This window comes from Callorhinchus milii, unplaced genomic scaffold (assembly GCF_018977255.1).
Source record: "Callorhinchus milii isolate IMCB2004 unplaced genomic scaffold, IMCB_Cmil_1.0 Scaffold2, whole genome shotgun sequence".
NCBI classification, from domain to species: domain Eukaryota; kingdom Metazoa; phylum Chordata; class Chondrichthyes; order Chimaeriformes; family Callorhinchidae; genus Callorhinchus; species Callorhinchus milii.
This window is the reverse complement of record NW_024704743.1, coordinates 71546720-71565868: the sequence shown is the minus strand read 5'-3', so window position 1 is coordinate 71565868 and position 19149 is coordinate 71546720. Positions and strand designations below refer to the sequence as shown.

At 38.9% G+C, this 19149-nt stretch overlaps 1 protein-coding gene across 1 annotated transcript in view; it reads left to right on the top strand.

Annotated features, from left to right (window-relative positions):
• The window catches only part of LOC103181241 (tomoregulin-1), a 115022-nt gene that overhangs the window by 44539 nt on the left and 51334 nt on the right, over positions 1-19149 (top strand). The window contains exons 2-3 of the mRNA XM_042332388.1: positions 323-432; positions 16408-16537. Of these exons, the coding sequence (XP_042188322.1) occupies positions 323-432; positions 16408-16537 (240 nt within the window). The remainder of the gene's footprint in view (positions 1-322; positions 433-16407; positions 16538-19149) is intronic.

Sequence of the window (19149 nt, the reverse complement as noted above, 5' to 3'; positions counted from 1 at the left end):
TTTGGTGATGTAACGTTTGTTTTATGTAATTTAATGCCAAGCACGGAACTGCAGGTCAGTGGGATACTTCTGTAACTCAACAGATAAATCTGATGAATTGTTGCATATGATCTCAATTGCTTTAGGTCCTTTTCATTGAAAAGATGCACTTTTGTCTTTCGCTCGAGCTCCTTTACAGAGCTATGAAGAAATAATGCGTTCAGAGAAATACTTTGTGTGTGTACGTATGTCACAATTTGGATTTTTCTGCATTTTGATGAAACCTGCAATTTATTACAAATAATGTTACCTTGTCTAATATACATTGAAATATGTTTTGCAGAATTTAATGAACGAGAAAATGATTTCAAGATGTGTGATGAAACTACGTGTAGATATGCTGGTGTGTGTACGGAAGTCGGTGATGACTTGACATGTTCGTGCCAGTTTCAGGTACATATCTATCTCGTTGTCAGATTTCTATTTCAGCTTTTAAAGGCAATCTCAGCAGTGTATTCTTTGGGAAGTGCTTGTTTTAATTACCTTAGAGCCAACTCAGCCCCAAGGAGATCCCACTTACCCCTCACCGAAGAAGGATCATCACTAGTTTGTCATCAGACAACTGACAAGCGCAGGGTTGAGTCCTCACTAGGCAGATAGCAGGTACCAGGAATTTCTTGCAAGATGCTTGGAACATCTTAGTGTGAAATGCTTCAGAGCATTCTCACCATCCTCAACTTGAACTGCTTAATCTAGGTCCTCATGTAAGAGACCTTGGCAAAGATACTGTGAACTTGTCTCAAGTGAATTTTGTGGGTGAAATGTGGCAGCCAATTGCGCAGAGCAATGTCCCACATGTCCCAATCTTTTTTTTGTAAGACAGTTATTCCTAGTGTTTTTTTCTTTCAACAAATTTGTAAAAGAAAATGCCCAGGTGAACGCACGTAACATCAATGCTTGTAACTAACAGCCTAAGCACATCAAGCACACAAGCTTTCACACAAGCTTTCACCACCTTCTGAACCGGGATCCCAAACAAATCCTCATAGATCCCAGAGCCAGATAACAACAAATGATGATGCTCACCCTGTAGTCCTCATCTGAATGCTTCTCAGGGTGTCAACTATCAGACCTCTCAGCTTTTGCCCATGCATTTGTCCGTTCAGGTAGAGTCCAGTATCTCCATCTAACCCTTCCACTGAGAGCTCTCCCTGGCTGGAAAAATCTTTATAGTACAGCCGGTCTGCCTTGAGGAGCATTGGCTTCAGATTATACTCTTCTGAAAATTCCTTTTGGTTCACAATGAGTAAACATTGCATAATATAAATGTCATATCACAGGCCAAATTTGGTGAAAGAAAACTCCCACTAGGATGTTTGACTTCCAGAGCAGATTGCAGGAAACCTATGCGTAGAATGTTGTAATGTAAGATACAGTCACACGCCAATAACTATCTATTGAGAAGAGCTACAAGTTGGCTTTCTGCTTTGGAATTCTAATTCTGTTGATGCACGTCCAATTTTATATTCATAATATATGACAGTTCATTACAAATGCTACAAATGTTTCTATTTTTGCATGGAAACACAGTAAACTTGTCTCATTTCACTTGAGTGGCAACATATTATTGATTAAAAAAANCACAATCATTATGTAGAAGTTGTAACAAACTGTCAAAACTATCACACCCTGCTTTATAATACTTACTGTGGCATCATAAGATGCACTTAGATTTGATTGGCATTTTGAACGAGTGATTTATTTATTGCCCTACAAATACAGTATAAAAAAGTAGAACAATGGAAGTAAAGTTGATTTTTTTCATTTCCAAAAGCAGTTTCTTACTCAACACTACAAGATCCAGCAATTGTGGGTTTTCTGTCATTGGATATAATAATAATAATTCTTGAAATTGATATAGTGGTTCATCACATCATTGTTGAATCATCTCAAAGCTTTTCACGGGATTTTGTGTAGACTGTAGTGTCTGTATTTTGTAGATGATTTTATGAAGAATCGCGGAACGTATACATTAATGATGGAGGTCATTTGGCCCATTGTAATTGCGCTAGTGCTAGTTGCCCCCATTGGTGCTACCTTGTCTAATGCCATTCCATGCTCTTTCCCCATACCATTTAATAATATTTTTCTTTTATGCTGCTTTGAATGCTATGTTAACTTAGCTTCAACATGCATTTGTAGTAAGGTATTCCACATTCTAACAAATCTTCCGATCTATGTTTTTTTCTACTCCTCTGGTGATGATCTTCAATCTATGTCCTATTATAGTATTAGATATGTCCTTCAACTGAGACGTTAAATGTCTTCTTTGTCTATCCAGGTGCATGTTAAAGATCCTACGGCACTACCCAAAAAGAGCAGGGAGTTTCTCCCAGTGTCCAATCCCCCAAATAAAAATGATCTTTTGTTTCATAGCTGTTTGTGGAACATTGCTGTGTGCAAATGGGCTGTCACATTCACTTATAAGTACACAGCAACAACCACACAATCACTCCACTTCATACTAAAATCCTGTGAAATGCTTTGAGACGTCCTCCTGACATGAAAGATGCTATACTAAATGCAAGGATAATTATTATTGCGTTTCGCCCACAAAATATGCAGTTAACTCACTTTACAGTATATTCTGTGAAGTGCTTTGGGACCTCTCCACGTCATGATGAGGCGCTATATTAAATGCAAGCATTATTATTATTAAAACGATTCTTCTCTGAAAGATATATTTACCAACCTTGACAGGCGAGCACATCTTATTCGCCTTCATGCAGAGAAATTCCACCTGACGCTTCATTTATTCTACTTATACTTAATTTATTTATTATGCTGCCTGTATGTGTGTCTGTGTGTGTGTGTGTGTGTGTGTGTCAGCCTGGCTCAGTGCATGTGTGTGTCTATGTGTGTGTCTTTGTGTATGTGTGTTTCTGTGTATGAATGTCTGTGTGTGTCTGTGTTTGTCTGTGTGTATGTCTGTGTATGTTTGTCTATGTGTGAGACAGAGAGAATGTAGAGTCGTGTAGCTCAGTGATTAGAGCACTCGCTTTGCAAGTGAGAGACCTGGGTTTGATTCCCGGCGGGGTGAAATCTTGGGCAAGTTTCCTTACTCCACACGCCTGATAATAATCCCTCAAGAAAAACACAATAATAAATTGGTCATTTCAAACCATGACTGTTTGTGGAACATTGCTGTGTGCAATTGGTTGTGGCACTTCGCCCACAAATATACAGTCAATTCACTTTACAGTCTATTCTGTGAAGTGCTTTGAGACGTCTAGATGTGAAAAGTGCTTTATCAAATGCAAGGATGATTATTATTATATTATTAAGTAGCATTTAAAGTTTCCAGAATTGATGAATTCAGTCTTAACTTTGAAGTTGGAGTGATCTGGAATGCTACCTTGCATGAGGGGCGCTATACAAATGCCCCTGGTTTCTGGTTGTTGCTGGTTTCTCTTTGTTTTTAAAGGAATTTACAGAAAACAGCTTCAAAATTAAGATTGTATTTTTTAGATGTTGCCAAATTCACTCTGAATTATTACATCAATAGAGTAACTCTTGGCCAAAGAGGAATTTCTCCTCGCTGGTCGATAAATGTCACAACCTTGGTGATGTGAATTTAGAATCCATTTTAAATGCAAATCTCTTGAGTTCGGCAAATTTATTGACAAGGAAAGAATCATTAATGTCATGCCTCTTCCAACACCCTCCCCCCTCACCCCTCCACATGACAAGGTCAAATAAAAAGAGGCAAGACCAGGGAGCAAGAGTTCTATGTTACAGTTTGTTTTAAAAAGGTGGCAGATCATCCTGGGTCATTCAGCTCTTCACTGTTTCACATTTTGATTCTTTCTTAACTGACAGCTGATGCCCCTGCCTCGGACAGCTTCCTATTTATCCAGCAACCCGACTACATACACCCAACCTACAAGAGCAGATCAATACAAAAACTGTCAAGGCATCAGCTAGTCCAGTGGAGCAAATGATGTTTTTTGATACATGTACACACACCCAATGCTACAGCTACAGGTCATTTTTTCATAGGTTAGGCAATGAGCAATTTTCTTCTTTGTCATCTGTTAACAACCACTTGACTTATTTTTATTTTGTGCTCCAAGGGACTATTTTACCCACTGTTGTGAAGCACTGTTTAACTTCTTCAATACATACGCATGGTACAATGCTCATTTCATTTTCAATTGCTTTTGTGCGTTGGAGTTTTGCTTTGGAAGAAGTGGGATGATGAGATTGTTTATTCCCAAGTTTTAGTGGAGCTGCACTTTGGAAACATCTCAGTACTGAGGGCAACTCACCAATGTGACTGTTCACCATTCAGCGAACACCGGCCTGCTTCACATCCCCCGCCCCACCAGTGGTGGGTTAACTCTCAACCATTCGGTGTCTGCTCTCTAGAATTTCACCTTCCCCCACCCCGCGGCCCCCACTTAAAGACTGCCTGAAGAATTTTCTTTTTAACTGTGTTTTTGGTGATCTTTCCCCTCCTCTTTCCACAGTTCCCCTCAGCCCTAACTTAAGCTCCAGCCGGCTCTGTGAAGCACTTTGGGACATCCTCCCAATGTGAAAGGTGCTATATAAATGTAAAATTGTTGTTGGTGTGACCATATTTTCAAAGCTGTTTCTTTTCATTTATAACTGATGGTGATTTAAATCCCAAACTCCACAAACAGTGAAGCTCATTACAAGGAATAATAGATTAGTCTATTGATTCTCTTCACAAGGACTTCACAAATGAGGTTCCACTTCACCTCAAAATTTGCCTTGAATTACAGTAGCCTTGAAATGTTTTCCTTCCACTAGTTAAGATCAGCTAGACATTAGTTACTCTCCGAACACCCCCACAAAGTAGTTCTTTTTATATAAGGTATTAATTTTATCAATCTCAAAATGCTGAAGGATTGACTGATGGGATTCAAACCCAGACCCTTCCAGTCCAGGTTTGAAATTGTAATTGGTTAAAAGCACCATGAGACATCCTCCCAATGTGAAAGACGCAATATAAATGTAAATTTGTATTGTGTTATAAAATAAGTATTCGTCGTGTTTTCTAATTTTCTCAAAATCAAGGTAAATAAATTTCCGTCAGTGGATTTTAATTGTTTTTATTGTTTTCAATTTAGAAATATAAATACAAATTATATTTGTATAGTGCATTTCACGTCGAGAGGACATCCCAAGGAGCTGGACAGCCAGAGATTTGGACCTGATCAGGGAGGGTGGAGGGTCATGAGGGTAGGCGGGTGGCTGAAGGCACGATCGAAGAAGAGGGTCTTGAACTGTGCCTTGAAAGTCGCAAGGGAGGGAACGAGGTGAAGGGAATGTGGGATGGAGTTCCAGAGGGTGGGGATAGAGAGGTTGAAGGCCCAACCGCCAGTGGTTGGGCGGGCCGGTGAGGTGGACATGGAACAGGCCACAGCCTGCTGAGTGGAGGGAGCGGACAGGTTGCTATAGTATTAGCAGGTCTTAGAAGTAGGAAGGAGCAAGGCCATGGAGGCAAGGACAAGGATTTTGAATTCTATCCTCTGGGGGATGGGGAGCCAATGGAGCCGGGCAAGGGTGGGGGTGATGGGTTCATGGAGCCTGGTGCGGGAGAGGACACGACCTGCAGAATTCTGGATGATCTGCAGCTTGTGGAGGGAAGAGTTGGGGATGCCGACAAGCAGGGAGTTGGCATAGTCGAGCCCAGATGTGATGAACATGTGGCTGACTAGTGAAGCAGTGGTGGAGCTCAGTATGTGACAACCATGGCTACCTTTCGACCTGGAAGTCGGCCAATTCTGTTGTAGAAACAATTGCTAAAAATCTAAAAAAAAGGCAGTATTAACCGTCAAATATTTTTAAAAACTGAAAATGAGCTACCTTTTATAATTCTATTGAAAACCATTATATTTTATTGTTGATAAATTTATGTAATATCTGATATATTGTAATTTCTTCACCAACATTTGATAGTTTTCCATTGCTTTCATTACTAAACATGTAGAGGTTGCGCACAGTAAAACTTTGTGTGATTTGATATTTGTTTAGCTCTCATTTACATGCGTCATTAATACATTCTGTCACACTTAACAATAGAATTTATATTTCTTAACTGAAAAATGTCAATATTGAATTACAAAATGTAAATAGAAATGTCTAATGATGAAGGGAATATGATCTGCTTATGTGACTACAGAGAGCTGTTTGCTTAGCATTTCACAATATACACAATACACAATAATAAGCATCACATTCTATCTTTCCTCCCAGTTTGCTACTGCAAATGAGATTTGGAGATATTTGAAGCAGAATTAATGTAGCATCTGAGTTAACTCAACTGTTTCAACCATTGTAAATCAATTTGGCTTCACTGGTGGCAATCTTGCCTCTGGGTCAGAAGGTTGTAGGTTTAAACCCTATTAAATTGATACATTTGATCATACACTAGCTGACACTACAGTTCAGTTTCTTGGAGGGTTTCTGCGTTGTTGGAGGTCCTGTCTTTTGGATGAGATATTAAACCAAGGCTCTGTACATCATTGGATGTGGAATATCCCACAGCATTGTTTGAAAAGAGAAGGTGGGATTTTAATTATAATAATCAATAATAATCCTTGCATTTGATATAGCAAATTATGCCTTTAATGTGAAGAGGTCGTCTCAAAGAGCTTCAAAGGATTCACTCTGGTGACGATTTAGCACCCCATGTTTAGGATGCTATGTAAATGCAAGTTGTTATTGTGCTATCACCAGAATTTTCCCGGTGTGCTAGCCAACAACCCCCAAATAGAATTGGTCATTCAATTCATGGTTGTTTGTGGGACATTGCTGTGTGCAAACTAACTGTTGCATTCGCTAACAAAAATACAGTCATCATGCTTTACACTACATTCTGTGAAATGCTTTGAGGCATCCTCCCGACATGAAAGATGCTGCATCAAATGAAATGATTATTATTATAAAAGATATTGAGCCTCAACGATATTCTAATGAGGTAAAAAAAGAACATGCCAGCAAAGCATGAAAATGTGCTTGTAGATGCTTATTTTGGTGTGAAGTGTGCTTCATGCCAGTAAATAAAATATGAAGTACTCAACCTTTGAAATCTATCACGCTGTTTCATCCACTGAGGTTTAATTTTCCATAGGGCATTGAGCTGAAAAGCATTGCTAGATTGCCTTGTTCTTTGTCACTTCACACTATGCCATTAATAGTACTCCAAACGTTGTGCAATCTCTTTAGAATGGAAATCAAGAAAACAATCCATGGGAAACGTTTGGATGAGAAAATTAACTTAGACAGGAATTAATTATTTTTCACAGAGAGTGGTGAATATACAACATTGATTACAAGGGCAGCTGTGAAGGCAGATTGTGGTAACCAATTCAGTGCAGCATCAGAATTCAATTGGGGTAGATGAGAGGTGCCCATCATTCTTGTCACTTTCAAAGCCCTCCATGGTCTTGCTCCCCCCTATCTCTCCGACCTCCTAACCCCCTACTATCCTGTTTGCTCCCTCCGCTCAGTGGGCTCTGGCCTGCTTCATGTCCCCCTACTTGCTCGTCCCACTATTGGCGGGTCCACCACTCTAGCCCCACCCTCTGGAACTCCATCCCACAGTCCCTCAGTCTCGCCCCCTCTCTCACCACCTTCAAGACCTACCTCAAGACCCTCCTCTTTGACTGAACTTTCGATCTCCCTGCTTCCCCTCCTGCCCTCCACACCCCAACCCTCAGCTCGGGTCCGTAACTCTGTCCAGCGTCTTAGGACGTCCTCCCGATGTGAAAGGCGCTATATAAATATAATTTTGTTGTTGTTGTTGTCACCCTACATGAAATACACTATATTTTGTTCTTAGAGTAGTGGAGGACTGTTTAATTTTAAAAAAAGTATTGATTTATTTAGTAATTTATTTATTTAGTAATTAATTAATATTGTGAGTACCCAGATGGTCTTTTTTAGTCCTTGTCTGAACATTCCTAAGAAAATTATTGTAAACCATTAAGCATATTCTGGAATGCTTTATAAAATTAAAGCATATCTGTTTTGGCCAGTTATGTTCTAAATACTTCAATCACCATGAAATCTTCCTAATGCTTCACATTTTTGAAAGTTATGCTCATGGTGTGAGCCTGACCTCATTTGGTAGCACTCTTGTCTATGAGACAGAAGTTTTTGGGTTCAAGCCCCACATTGGGACATTGAGCTTGTGAAAAAAAATTGCAAACTACCTGGCCGCTGTAGGTTGACACTCCAGTTGTAGGTTGAATACCCCCAAATAATAAAAATGGCTATTTACTCAATGGCTATCTGTAAGATATTGCTGTGTGCAAATTAGTTGCTGTGTTTGCTTATAAAGAACACATCCACTACACTTTACACTGAATCCTGTGAAGCACTTTGAGATGTATTGCTGTGGTGAAAGGTGCTATATTAAATGCAAAGAGTTATTATTTAAGAACCCATGCTCCCAGGGCTTCTGAAGTTGAAGAGTCATATTGTGGAAGAAATACTTTCCTCCTGATATTTGTACATAATTATCTTCTGGAATTAACCTCAGTAAGCAATAGAACAGGACAAAGCAGAAAAAAGGTTTAGCCCTTTCAAGTTCACCAGCATGGATTGACATAAACCTGATCAAATTCCTGCACCCTAAATTGCAATCCAGACCTGCCGATGATTGCTGCCGGATAATTGCTGGTTTTTAATCTCCATCACCATCAATCCAAGTTTTCATCTGGATTTTTAAAAAATGGCTTTATGTTCAAGTTTATTTTTAGTTGAGACGTCTAAATGAAGGGTGGCTTTTATCGTGCTCGCCACCATCATGAGTAGGAAAGTAGATTAGACAAATCTGGAAGGTAACTCCAAGATAAATGTTTTAAAAACTGCAGAAGATAATGTGCTATTTAGAGTATATTATCTCTGTAATAAAACAGACCACGGACAGCTTTCAGACTGTAAAGTCAAACATCGGATTCAGACTGTAAAGTGGACCTACAGTTCACACTACACTGCTATGCAATAATCTCCTCAATTTTGTGATTTTAGGCATTAAAAAACCTGTTATTCTTGCAACCCTCAGGTCAATAACTCTCTGCTGCTGTCCTCAAATCGAATCAATACCTGTAGCAAAATAGTGATGTTTTTATGATTGCTGGTATGATTTTATTACTTGCTGCTAGTGTGAAGCTGTAAGGGAAACTGCACAGCTATATAGTCAAAACTGTACCACTGTTAGTCCCACGTCAAATGTAACGTCTCAACAAAAAATTAGGGATTATATTATATTTACAAAGATTTTATGGGTGGGTCACAATAGTCCATAGAAACATGGTGCAGCTCTTGAATCTCCTCTGGACTCAAGTGGGAAGTATATTGTGGTGGCTTAGTTCTCCTTTCCTGAAACCGTACCAACACTGAAGTCATTGTTGAATCTTACAAGCTTCTAATAAGAGTAAAATTGCTTTATATTGTTTTTATGTAACTTTTTTTTCAAAATTCAGAACCAAAGTGCAAATACACTGCCAAGGCAGAAAAGAGTAGTGAAAAGTTAAAGTAATTTAAAAATAAATGTCTAAGCAATACCAAGTGTGGGCTTTATTAACCCTCCAGAATATATGATTGGATGAGATCTTTCCATCTCACAACAACTTGCACTTTTACATTATTTTTCACTTCGACTGAAAACCTCAAAGCACTTAACATGTAGACAGGAAGTATTGAGATTGAAAAAGGAGCATTAGGTTTGTAAGGCAGGGAGTGAAGAAACAAGCCAAAAAGATTTTGGAAGAGAGTTATAGAAAGAATAATCCTTGCATTTGATGTAGCGCCTTTTCAGATTATTCAATCAGATGAAAGCTGATTATTGAATCAACTAAAATGGCTGAAAGCTTTCACAAGAACTTTGAAGGGTCGTGACCATTTTCTAAAGGCAAATAATAACTATTTCCCACTTAAGGTCCTGCAAATAGCCATGAGGTTAATGTTACTCTTTGAGATTGTTAGACTGAACAACAAAATAAACTATTTTCCCTTTCCAAATAATATTATGGGATCTTCAACATCCACCTGAAAATAAGGAGACGGGTTATCACTTTGAAGTCTCATTTGAAAGAGTTGTAGCAGGTAAGAAAATATTGGCTTAAAGCTTACATCAGAATTAGGAGAGTGGAGGGTATGGCAGGTGAATAAACAAAATTTAAGATTTTGATTGAATTGAGAGGAATAAATTTGTGAAGGGATTCGAAGATCAAGATGAGGATTTTAAAGGCAAACTGTCAGGTATTGGGAGCCAGTGGAACCTGACAGAGGATGGGAGAAATGTAGAGTATGTAGAGTATGTAGAGCCTTGTGTAGGGAAAAATGCAGAAAACACAGGTTGGATGAGTTGGATCTTGTAGACGTTGGAGCAAGGATGATCGAGTTGGAGAGCATGGGTGAAATCCATTCTTGAGGTGATAAAGGCATGAATGAGAATTTTTCCTGCGTTCCAGCAAGAAACATCCTACAGATTAGAGCTCTAGTTTGCAGGGATATTAGGAGCTATGTGGGAAGAATCACAGTGACATGCCTGCCCTTCCGAGTCCTGTTGATGAGCTCCAGGGAGAGAAAACGCATTCAATTCCAGACACAAGATTACAGTGACTGGCACAAATATAATATTAATAATCCTTGAATTTGATATTGAGAGGTTACAACAATAACAACAACAACAAGATTCCATTTATAGAGTACCTTTCACGTCGGGAGGACGTCCCAAGGCGCTGAAAAGTGCTCCACAGAATATATTGTAAAGTGGAATTTTGTGGGCGAAACGCAGCAGCTAATTGGGCACAGCAGTGATCCACAAACAGTTGTGGATTGAATGATCAAATGTTTTTTTTTGAAGTATTATTATCCCCAATCAATTCACAACTGGGTTCCTACTTACTGCTAGGTAAACAGAGGCATGTGGATAAAGAACTTGTCTAAGGTTTTGCCGTCACTTCATCCTCTTGTTTGCGAAATGAGCTTGCTAACCATTACAGTCCAGGACTCCAAATATCTGGAATTTCCTGTCTGGTTTGGATACTCTTAATATGGAGATAGTTTCTGTGTGTGTCACACATCTGGTTGATCAAGCAAAATGAGGGCTTCTGCAGCAGAGTAGGTGAGGAAAGGGCATTGTGGGGCCGTTGTTCCGGAGTTTAAAAAATAGTGTTAATAATGGGGTTCAAACAAGAATAACAAATTACGTTTATATAGTGCCTTTCATGTTGTAAGGTAGTCCAGAATGCCAGGATAGCGTACTTTAGCCTGGACGAACAACTGGGGAAATAGATGGAGTCAAAGCCAGAGGCAAGAAAGTACTGTCGAGAACCAAACACAGTGGTTTCAGTTTTATTGACCTTTAGGTGAAGGAAGTTAATAATTTGCCAAAATTCAGTGTCAATTTCCAGGCCCACATATGAACAATTATCAATTAGGCAAGGTACCTCAGGGTGGCTCTATCCAGTGGGACAGTTCTCCAGTGGAAAGGAAAAATAAGTCTAATGTCTTCAGGAGAGGGGAGAAAAGAGATGAAAAAAGGAAGAATTACTTTTTGAACAAAAATAGAGGAGAGGTCCAGAGGTAAGTACCCCTGTCAAAAAGTTAGCAATTTAGCAACCATGATACAATTCTTACTTCTGCCCAGAGCTTTCAGAATATTGAATAATTTGAGAATGGTTAGCAGCCTCCATAATGTTAGAAATCCGAGATGTAATAGTAGTACAGAAGAGAGTAGTTTGAAGGTTAAGAGGATCACAGTTCTTAGGGATAGAATGAAAATGAGAATATGTCTGAGATGAGGAAAAGGCAGACTGAGAGTAGGAGACATTAAAGAGATGATAAAGGCAATAGGCAAAATTGGGAGAATATGTCTTGTGGATGTAGGAAGACCTTATTTGAACGTAATGGTTGTGAAGGATGTGGCAAACACAATGATAATAGAAATTAATAATCCTTGCATTTGATTTAGACTTATCACGTGGAAAAGTCTTATAGAGGTCATTCTTATCAAATGTAGTGACTGTATTTGTGGGCAGACATGGCAATTAATTTGTGCACACAATATCCCTAAACACCCATGATAGCTTAGGTATTGTATTTCTAAAGTATGTCTAAGGTATTTCTAAAACATGTCTAAGGTTTTGCAAAAATCAGAACAACTATTGAGTTCTACATAAAACATCTTAAAGAAAGCAATGTGTCTTTTGAAAGTGCCTTAGCACAACAAAATATCTCCAAATTGCTACAAGTGCAATGACAGATTAATTGGTCATTCGTTTATAGCTGTTAGTCGATGCAAATGTCTGCCAAACGTAGCAAACATTTGCATCCATTAACAGCTATAAATGAATGCTCAATTAATCTGGAGTATTCTTGAATAGAACACCAGGAGAAATTGCCTTCACTTTTCAAATAATGCTATGGGATCTTTAACTTCCATCTGAACAGGCGGGCAGGACTTCAGGTTTACACATCATCTGAAGGCAACCCCAACAAAGAAGCGCTTCCCCAGAACTGCATTGGAGTGTCAGTCTAGACTATGAGCTCAATGAGTCCTAATGTGGGATGAGAAACCCCAATGTGTTCCTGCGTATGTATGTTATCCTGCTGCTATGCTTCAGTCAATCACTTTATGTTACCAGATAGAAAGTTACAGCAAAGAAACAGGTCATTCAGCTCTTCAGGTCTTTAGCATGAACTACCTGATCTAATTCTACTCTCCTAATCACTCCCCATGGTTTTTAATATTTGTACTTTGGAAGCATCTGTCTTATTCCCTTTATTCTGCAGAGGTTAATATGATGCAATCTGGATTTGGTGATCAGGAATTTTCAGCAGAGCCCACTCATAAGTAAGCAGCAAATGAAAATTTCCAGCTTTATGCCTAATATTCCAAATGTTGTCAATTTCAATATATTCATAACCTGCTTTTGTGCATTCAGGAAAGAATTGTAAGTAGTTTACCGCAATGAGGATCATCATTGAACGATTCCTCTGCTACATGCCCGTATATGCTCCATCGAGTTATGCATGACTCATTGTGATTTGCTACACTGAGGAATATGTGCTTTTCATAGCCTTGAATTGCTTTTATTAGTCAGATCAAGCAATATGTTTCTTTTGCATTCCTTCACATACATTCGTTAATAAAATATTGTTCATTTTCACATTTGGTCCAATTGACTTGCTTTTACAGTATAATCTTCCCATAATTCATTGTATCATGATTTGCTGTTGATTAAAATATTACTCTTCAGCCCTTTGCAGCATAACAGGCTTGCTTGGGACGTCTTCCCGATGTGAAAGGCGCTATACAAATGTAACTTTGTTGTTGTTGCTTATGTAGCTGCATAATACTTGATATAGGGAACACAGAGTACAATGAATAATTAAAAATATTACCGACTCTGTTATGAAACATCATATTTTCCAATCAATTCCTAAAATACAGTAGAGTCCTGTAGCTTAGTGGTTAGAGCACTCGCTTTGCAAGCAAGAGATCTGAGTTCAATTCCAGGCAGGGTGAAACCTTGGGCAAGTTTCCTTACTCCACACGCCTAATAATAATCCCTCCAAAACCAAAGACAATAATAAATTGGTCATTTTCAATCTACGACTGTTTGTGGGACATTGCTGTGTGCAATTGGCTGCCGCGTTCGCCCACAAATATACAGTCAATTCACTTTACAGTGTGTTCTGTGAAGCGCTTTGGGACGTCCTCCTGATGTGAAAAGCGCTATATCAAATGCAAGGATTATTATTATTATTATTAAAAACTGGCTGTGGGAGTGAGCCTTAACCTGAGAGGTCCATGCGTCCAATCTACATATGTCAGATTAATTTATTTTAACAACTCTTATCGTTAAGACATGTTTTTCACAGAAAATGCATGACACTGAATTCAGTGAGTCTAAATTCAGCTCAGGCGAATGTTTTAGATTAATATACCTTGCCTTCCATTTTAATGGTATTTCCCCTTAACCACATTGTGAGTTAGAACTAAGTAGCTCCACTCTTTAAGGCAGTGGAATATGTAACTGGCATGATTTTTATTTTTTGCACATTTCATAAATTTTTTATGAGGTCTGAACACCACCACTAGAATTTTAAAAATTGACTGATGCATTCAGTTGATTTACATATTATGGTTCAGTCAGTTGATGCTGCCTTTAGATGTTAGCCTGCAGACATCTGTTCAAGAAGGCTGAAATCCCAGACTTTTAACATATAAGAACAGCACATTACAGTGAAACCATTATAAATACTGAGTAAATCCTTTGTAATCAAACCATCAAGATTTTCTCTAACCTTAATTGAAAACTGTGATACTTGTAACTGAAGCTTCAGGGTCATTTAATCCCACAGCGAGGTGATTCTCCATCCATCTCTCAGCTACCTCATCAAAAACAAAGCAAAATGCTAGAGGACTTTATTTAAAACAAATGTATTATTGGTTGAGGCAGAATCCATTAATAGCTTTTAAAAGAGAATTAAGAAATACTTGAAATGGAAAAATAGAAAAGATATGGAGGAAAAGGCAGGATAATGGGACTAAACAGTTAAGTTGACGTGCAAATTCATGAATCATTCCATTTTTTTCTAGTACACACAATGTATGAGAAAGATGGTTTTCATTCAACTAAAAGGAGAGCTAAAACTCTTGGCATAGAATAAAAAAGCAGTAATTGCATTTCATTCAAAGGGGGAATTGGAGGGAGAATGCCAAAGTAAATAAGAAGGAGATCATCCCTGTTGATCATGGAGAACAGATAGGAAAAGTTGAATTTAAGAATAAAAATCAATCCAAAAGAAGGGAGTTATCTAAAATGAAAAGATCTCAGAAAAGCCCCACATAGTGAGACCAGGTAACCAGACAGGAAAGTTTAAGAGTAAATTTACATGTATACACATAAATGCTGGAAGAATTTGAAATGAAATGGTGGTATTGTGGCAACTGGTGATTACGGTATAGTAGGAATCACAGAGATATAACTGAAGCAAGATGATGGACGTTCCTAATAATAATAATAATAATCCTTGCATTTGAAATAGTGCCTTATCACGCCTTTGAGACTTCTCAAAGCGCTTTATAGGAAAGGTGGAGGGGTTTCCATAGATGTAAAGGACACATGCAAGTAAAGGTAGTTGAGTCAACATCACAGGATCAATCATAGTATGAAATATTCTGGTTAGAAGTCTTCAACAAGAACTGGGACAGACTAATCAATGGGATGTGCTTTCGACAACCAGGCCAATATAGGGACAACAACTTGTCATTTTACAATAATATTCCGGAGTGTGTGTAAGAAAAAGAAAGTAGCAGTGATAGGGGGGTTCATTCAGCCCAACATAAAATATGAATACCCAGGTGGGAAGGACTCTGATCCTGTCAATGTAGTGCATGACTGCTTCCTGACTCAGTCTGTCATGGAGCCCATATTGGCAGTTCTGTTCTTCAGTAACTCAAACACTATTCAGGGCGTAGAAGTCATAATTCACAGCTGGAATGGGACTGGAAGGATGGTTGAGGCCAGGTCACCGGACTTGTTTGAAAAATAATTTGATGCTGTAATGGGAGATTGGTAGAGTGGATATTCTGGAAAGATGAGATAAAATTGGCCAAAGATTATTCTTCAACCGAACTTCTCTTGTGATCTTGTGTTAGCTCTTCCAAAGGTTCTGCATAACTATGAGGTGAAATATGTGCTGAAGTATTCTACTATTCTTTGATAAAGTTACCAGCTTTGATAAGTTAAGAGTTTGTGATTCTCCACCATCTGGTACATCTTACCACCTGGCACCGCTAACTGATCATGGGATTTCCCCATTATCAGACTCCACGAATGATTACATGTAATGGTGATCAGAGAATTACCTCTTATGTTTTCAGGAAATTATGTGACCAAATTGATGAAATCCACAGAACTTTGATTTATAGTGCGCTGCGACTCCTTAGCAAATGATTATTGATCTGTTAAAAAAATAGAACCATAGAAATCTACAGCATAGAAGAAGGCCATTCAGCCCATCATGTCTGTGCTGGCTCTTTTAAAGAGCAATCATTTCAATCTCCCTTTTATTCCCAATGCTCCCTACTGTACTATTTTCAATGTTATACATATGTTATACATATATACTGTATGTTAGATCATTTTATACAATAGCAGTGGCATCCCAATAATCTGAATTTCAATGAAATTAGCTCTCCCTATTTTGTTCTCTAGATGATGGTTGAAATAATGGACTGGCAGTTTGTTAACTGATCTCAGGCACTGTTTGTAATTGCCAAAGTCAGGTGCCAAGTAATAGCTTCAAACTTATTCTATAGACCTTTGATATAATGCAAAGATGTGATAAATCAGGAGGCTCTTTTTTTCCTTTCAGTGCCATACAAATTACATTCCTGTTTGTGGATCTAATGGAGACGCCTACCAGAATGAATGTTTCCTGAGACTAGCTGCGTGCAAGTATCAGAAAGAGATCACAGTCATAACAGATGGTCCCTGTTACACAGGTATGTTCTTTCTTTTCTATGACTACTTTTTTACTTTATTTAAGCAGTGCATTCTCATCTAAATACTCCACGCCAAAAAATTTCTCGAAGCTCATCACTTGAAAATCTAGGAGATATTCATTGCTTATTATTTAAACAAAGCCAAACATTCAATTAAGCCTGTTTGTTTTTTGATAACAAAGAGAATCTTTCAGGTTTCACTTAACGAGCATTAGCAATTTGGTGTTAATCAAAATAAAAAGTACCATAGTTTGCCAGGAAATAAGAAAATTGATATGGAATAAGAAGATGTGTGTGACAGGTTATTTATTCAAAATGAACTATGCTTCCAACTTGCGGACTATTAGTACTCTAAACCTACTTAAGATGTTTAAGTGAAATAGATGAAAGAGCTTTTACCATTTCTCACTGACTACTGAAGATAATCTATTGGAACTCCAATGAACTCCATTAGAGTCCATCCTCATTATAAGATGATGGTTGCCTCCATAAAATCAGACGCCAAATGATACAACGTTGATAACTTGTGTTTATATAGCGGCTTCTAAGCAGGGTCGTGTCTCGGAGAGCTTAACAAAGTTATAAATTATAACAGGGTGTGAGCTAATATCACTTCCTGCACACTGTGCATGCATGCCACATGTAGGACATGTTACTATTGTCACTTCATGCATGGCGCATTTACATGATACTGGGAAGCACTGCTTAAATCACTGTCACACTGGAAGGAAGCTCTGCTGATGTCACTTCACGTGCACTGCAGATGCAAAACCGACCTGTGCTACAAGCAGTCTTGTACTATAACAAGTATAAGCAGAAACATGTAATAAAGAGTTGTGTCTTAACGGGGTTGTGCTGAATTCAGTACAGAGCAGTTCTGCCCTATGGGTGATCTGCCCATTACTCAACATCACAAAAGTCCAGGGGAAAACTATCACCTCTCAATGTCCTTATCACCAACTGGTTCAAATCAGGTGACAAGTCACTACCAACAGAGGGGATGGAAACTGAATGGATGAGTACATCAGTACAGTTGTGCTTCAGGCAACAGTCGTCCTTGTTGATGAGAGCATTGTCCAACATGCTTCCTTGGCTCTGTGCTGATAGGGATGATTTTTTGCGATTTGAACATAAAGTTACTGGCATGTAGGAAGTGATTGCATGAGCATTACGTTTCATTTGGACAGTATTTATGCTGATTATAGAGCAGTAAATCCTTTCTGCTCTGGGTGAGATAGCAGCAGTTTGGCCAGTTAGTGGTAGGTTAATCCAATCACTTTTTAAGTCCTGCTGCATTTTCTGAGCTGATACAGGTATAGAATGTGCACACTTGAGGTCATGGACGGTGGATAGACTTTACTCCTGTGCTGGTAAAGTCAGTAGAAGAACAGACTGCTCAGAATATGTGCTCATTGCTGTGGCTTTCATCCTTTCTGAGGAAGAATGGGAAGACAAAAGGTATCCTTTTTGGGGGGGGTGGGGGGGAGTAAGCAGGGTCTCCTTGGAGCTGACTCGGCTCCAAAGTGATATGTTTGACAATGGAGTGTTGGAATCAAGCCAACCCTTTGTGGCAGTCTTGATAATCTGGATCCTGAATCAGACGGGTCTGCAGTATTCCAGGGCATTGCTGTTGACACCACAGCCAGCCTGGCTCATTAGCAGGAATTGGAAGGGCAGACCAGTCAATGGAAGCAGGGAGTCATCCCACTCAGCTTCTGTTAACCTGCAAGTCAAAGCCCTAATGGGTAGGGTGGTCCTAGCTGAACAAGTATGGGAAAGCTTGCAGACAGCAATAGCCACGGCAAGTTATGCGGTTTTCACTGGTTGGACCCCAGCAGTAACCCAAAAGGTCCGTAGACCTTGGTTCTTGCTAAACTTTCCAGAATTAGGTAAGCAGGATGTATCCCTCCAAGGAGAGTGTGCGATTTCATTCCAACAATCTATCTCTGGGATTTCCATGTGTAGGCAGGATGCATTGAATTCTTAGTTGGGTTTGGATGCTCTTAAGATGGGTTTCCTTATGTGGCAGATATGTCTAACCAAAAAAAGATAATCTCAATCACCTGAGTGACTAAGGCACCATGTTTAACTGTTTTGATGAGATTGATATTGAGAACATTCTTCCAACAAAAGACAAATTTGGATGAAAACACCTGTTCACACCATTTGGTTTCATCCATTCCTGGTGTCTGTCTTAAAAATACCTTTCTTAATCCCGAATCTGTCTCGCTATCTTCACATAATTAGAAGAATTGTTTAGAGTATATATTCTTGATCACATTTAGCATCTTTTACATATGATAATGCATACTATCCCATTTCACATTTGAGAGCCCCACTGTAACTTATCTAACTGTGCATGCACTCAGCTTGTAGACTCACTTTCAGTGAGCCATCAGTTTCTGTGCTAAAACCAAAAAAAGTCTGACTTTCAGGTCATTAGGTCACTTCCTGGTTGCTGTACATGCACGCCAGGAAGTGACTTCATCAGTGATCCGATAACCCAGAGGCCAGCCTTTTTATGCGTGGAAAGCAAGCAGGCTAGCTGCACGCATGGGCAGTGAATGGGATCCACAATTAATTCCTCTAACCTAAACCTAAATCCAATTTGT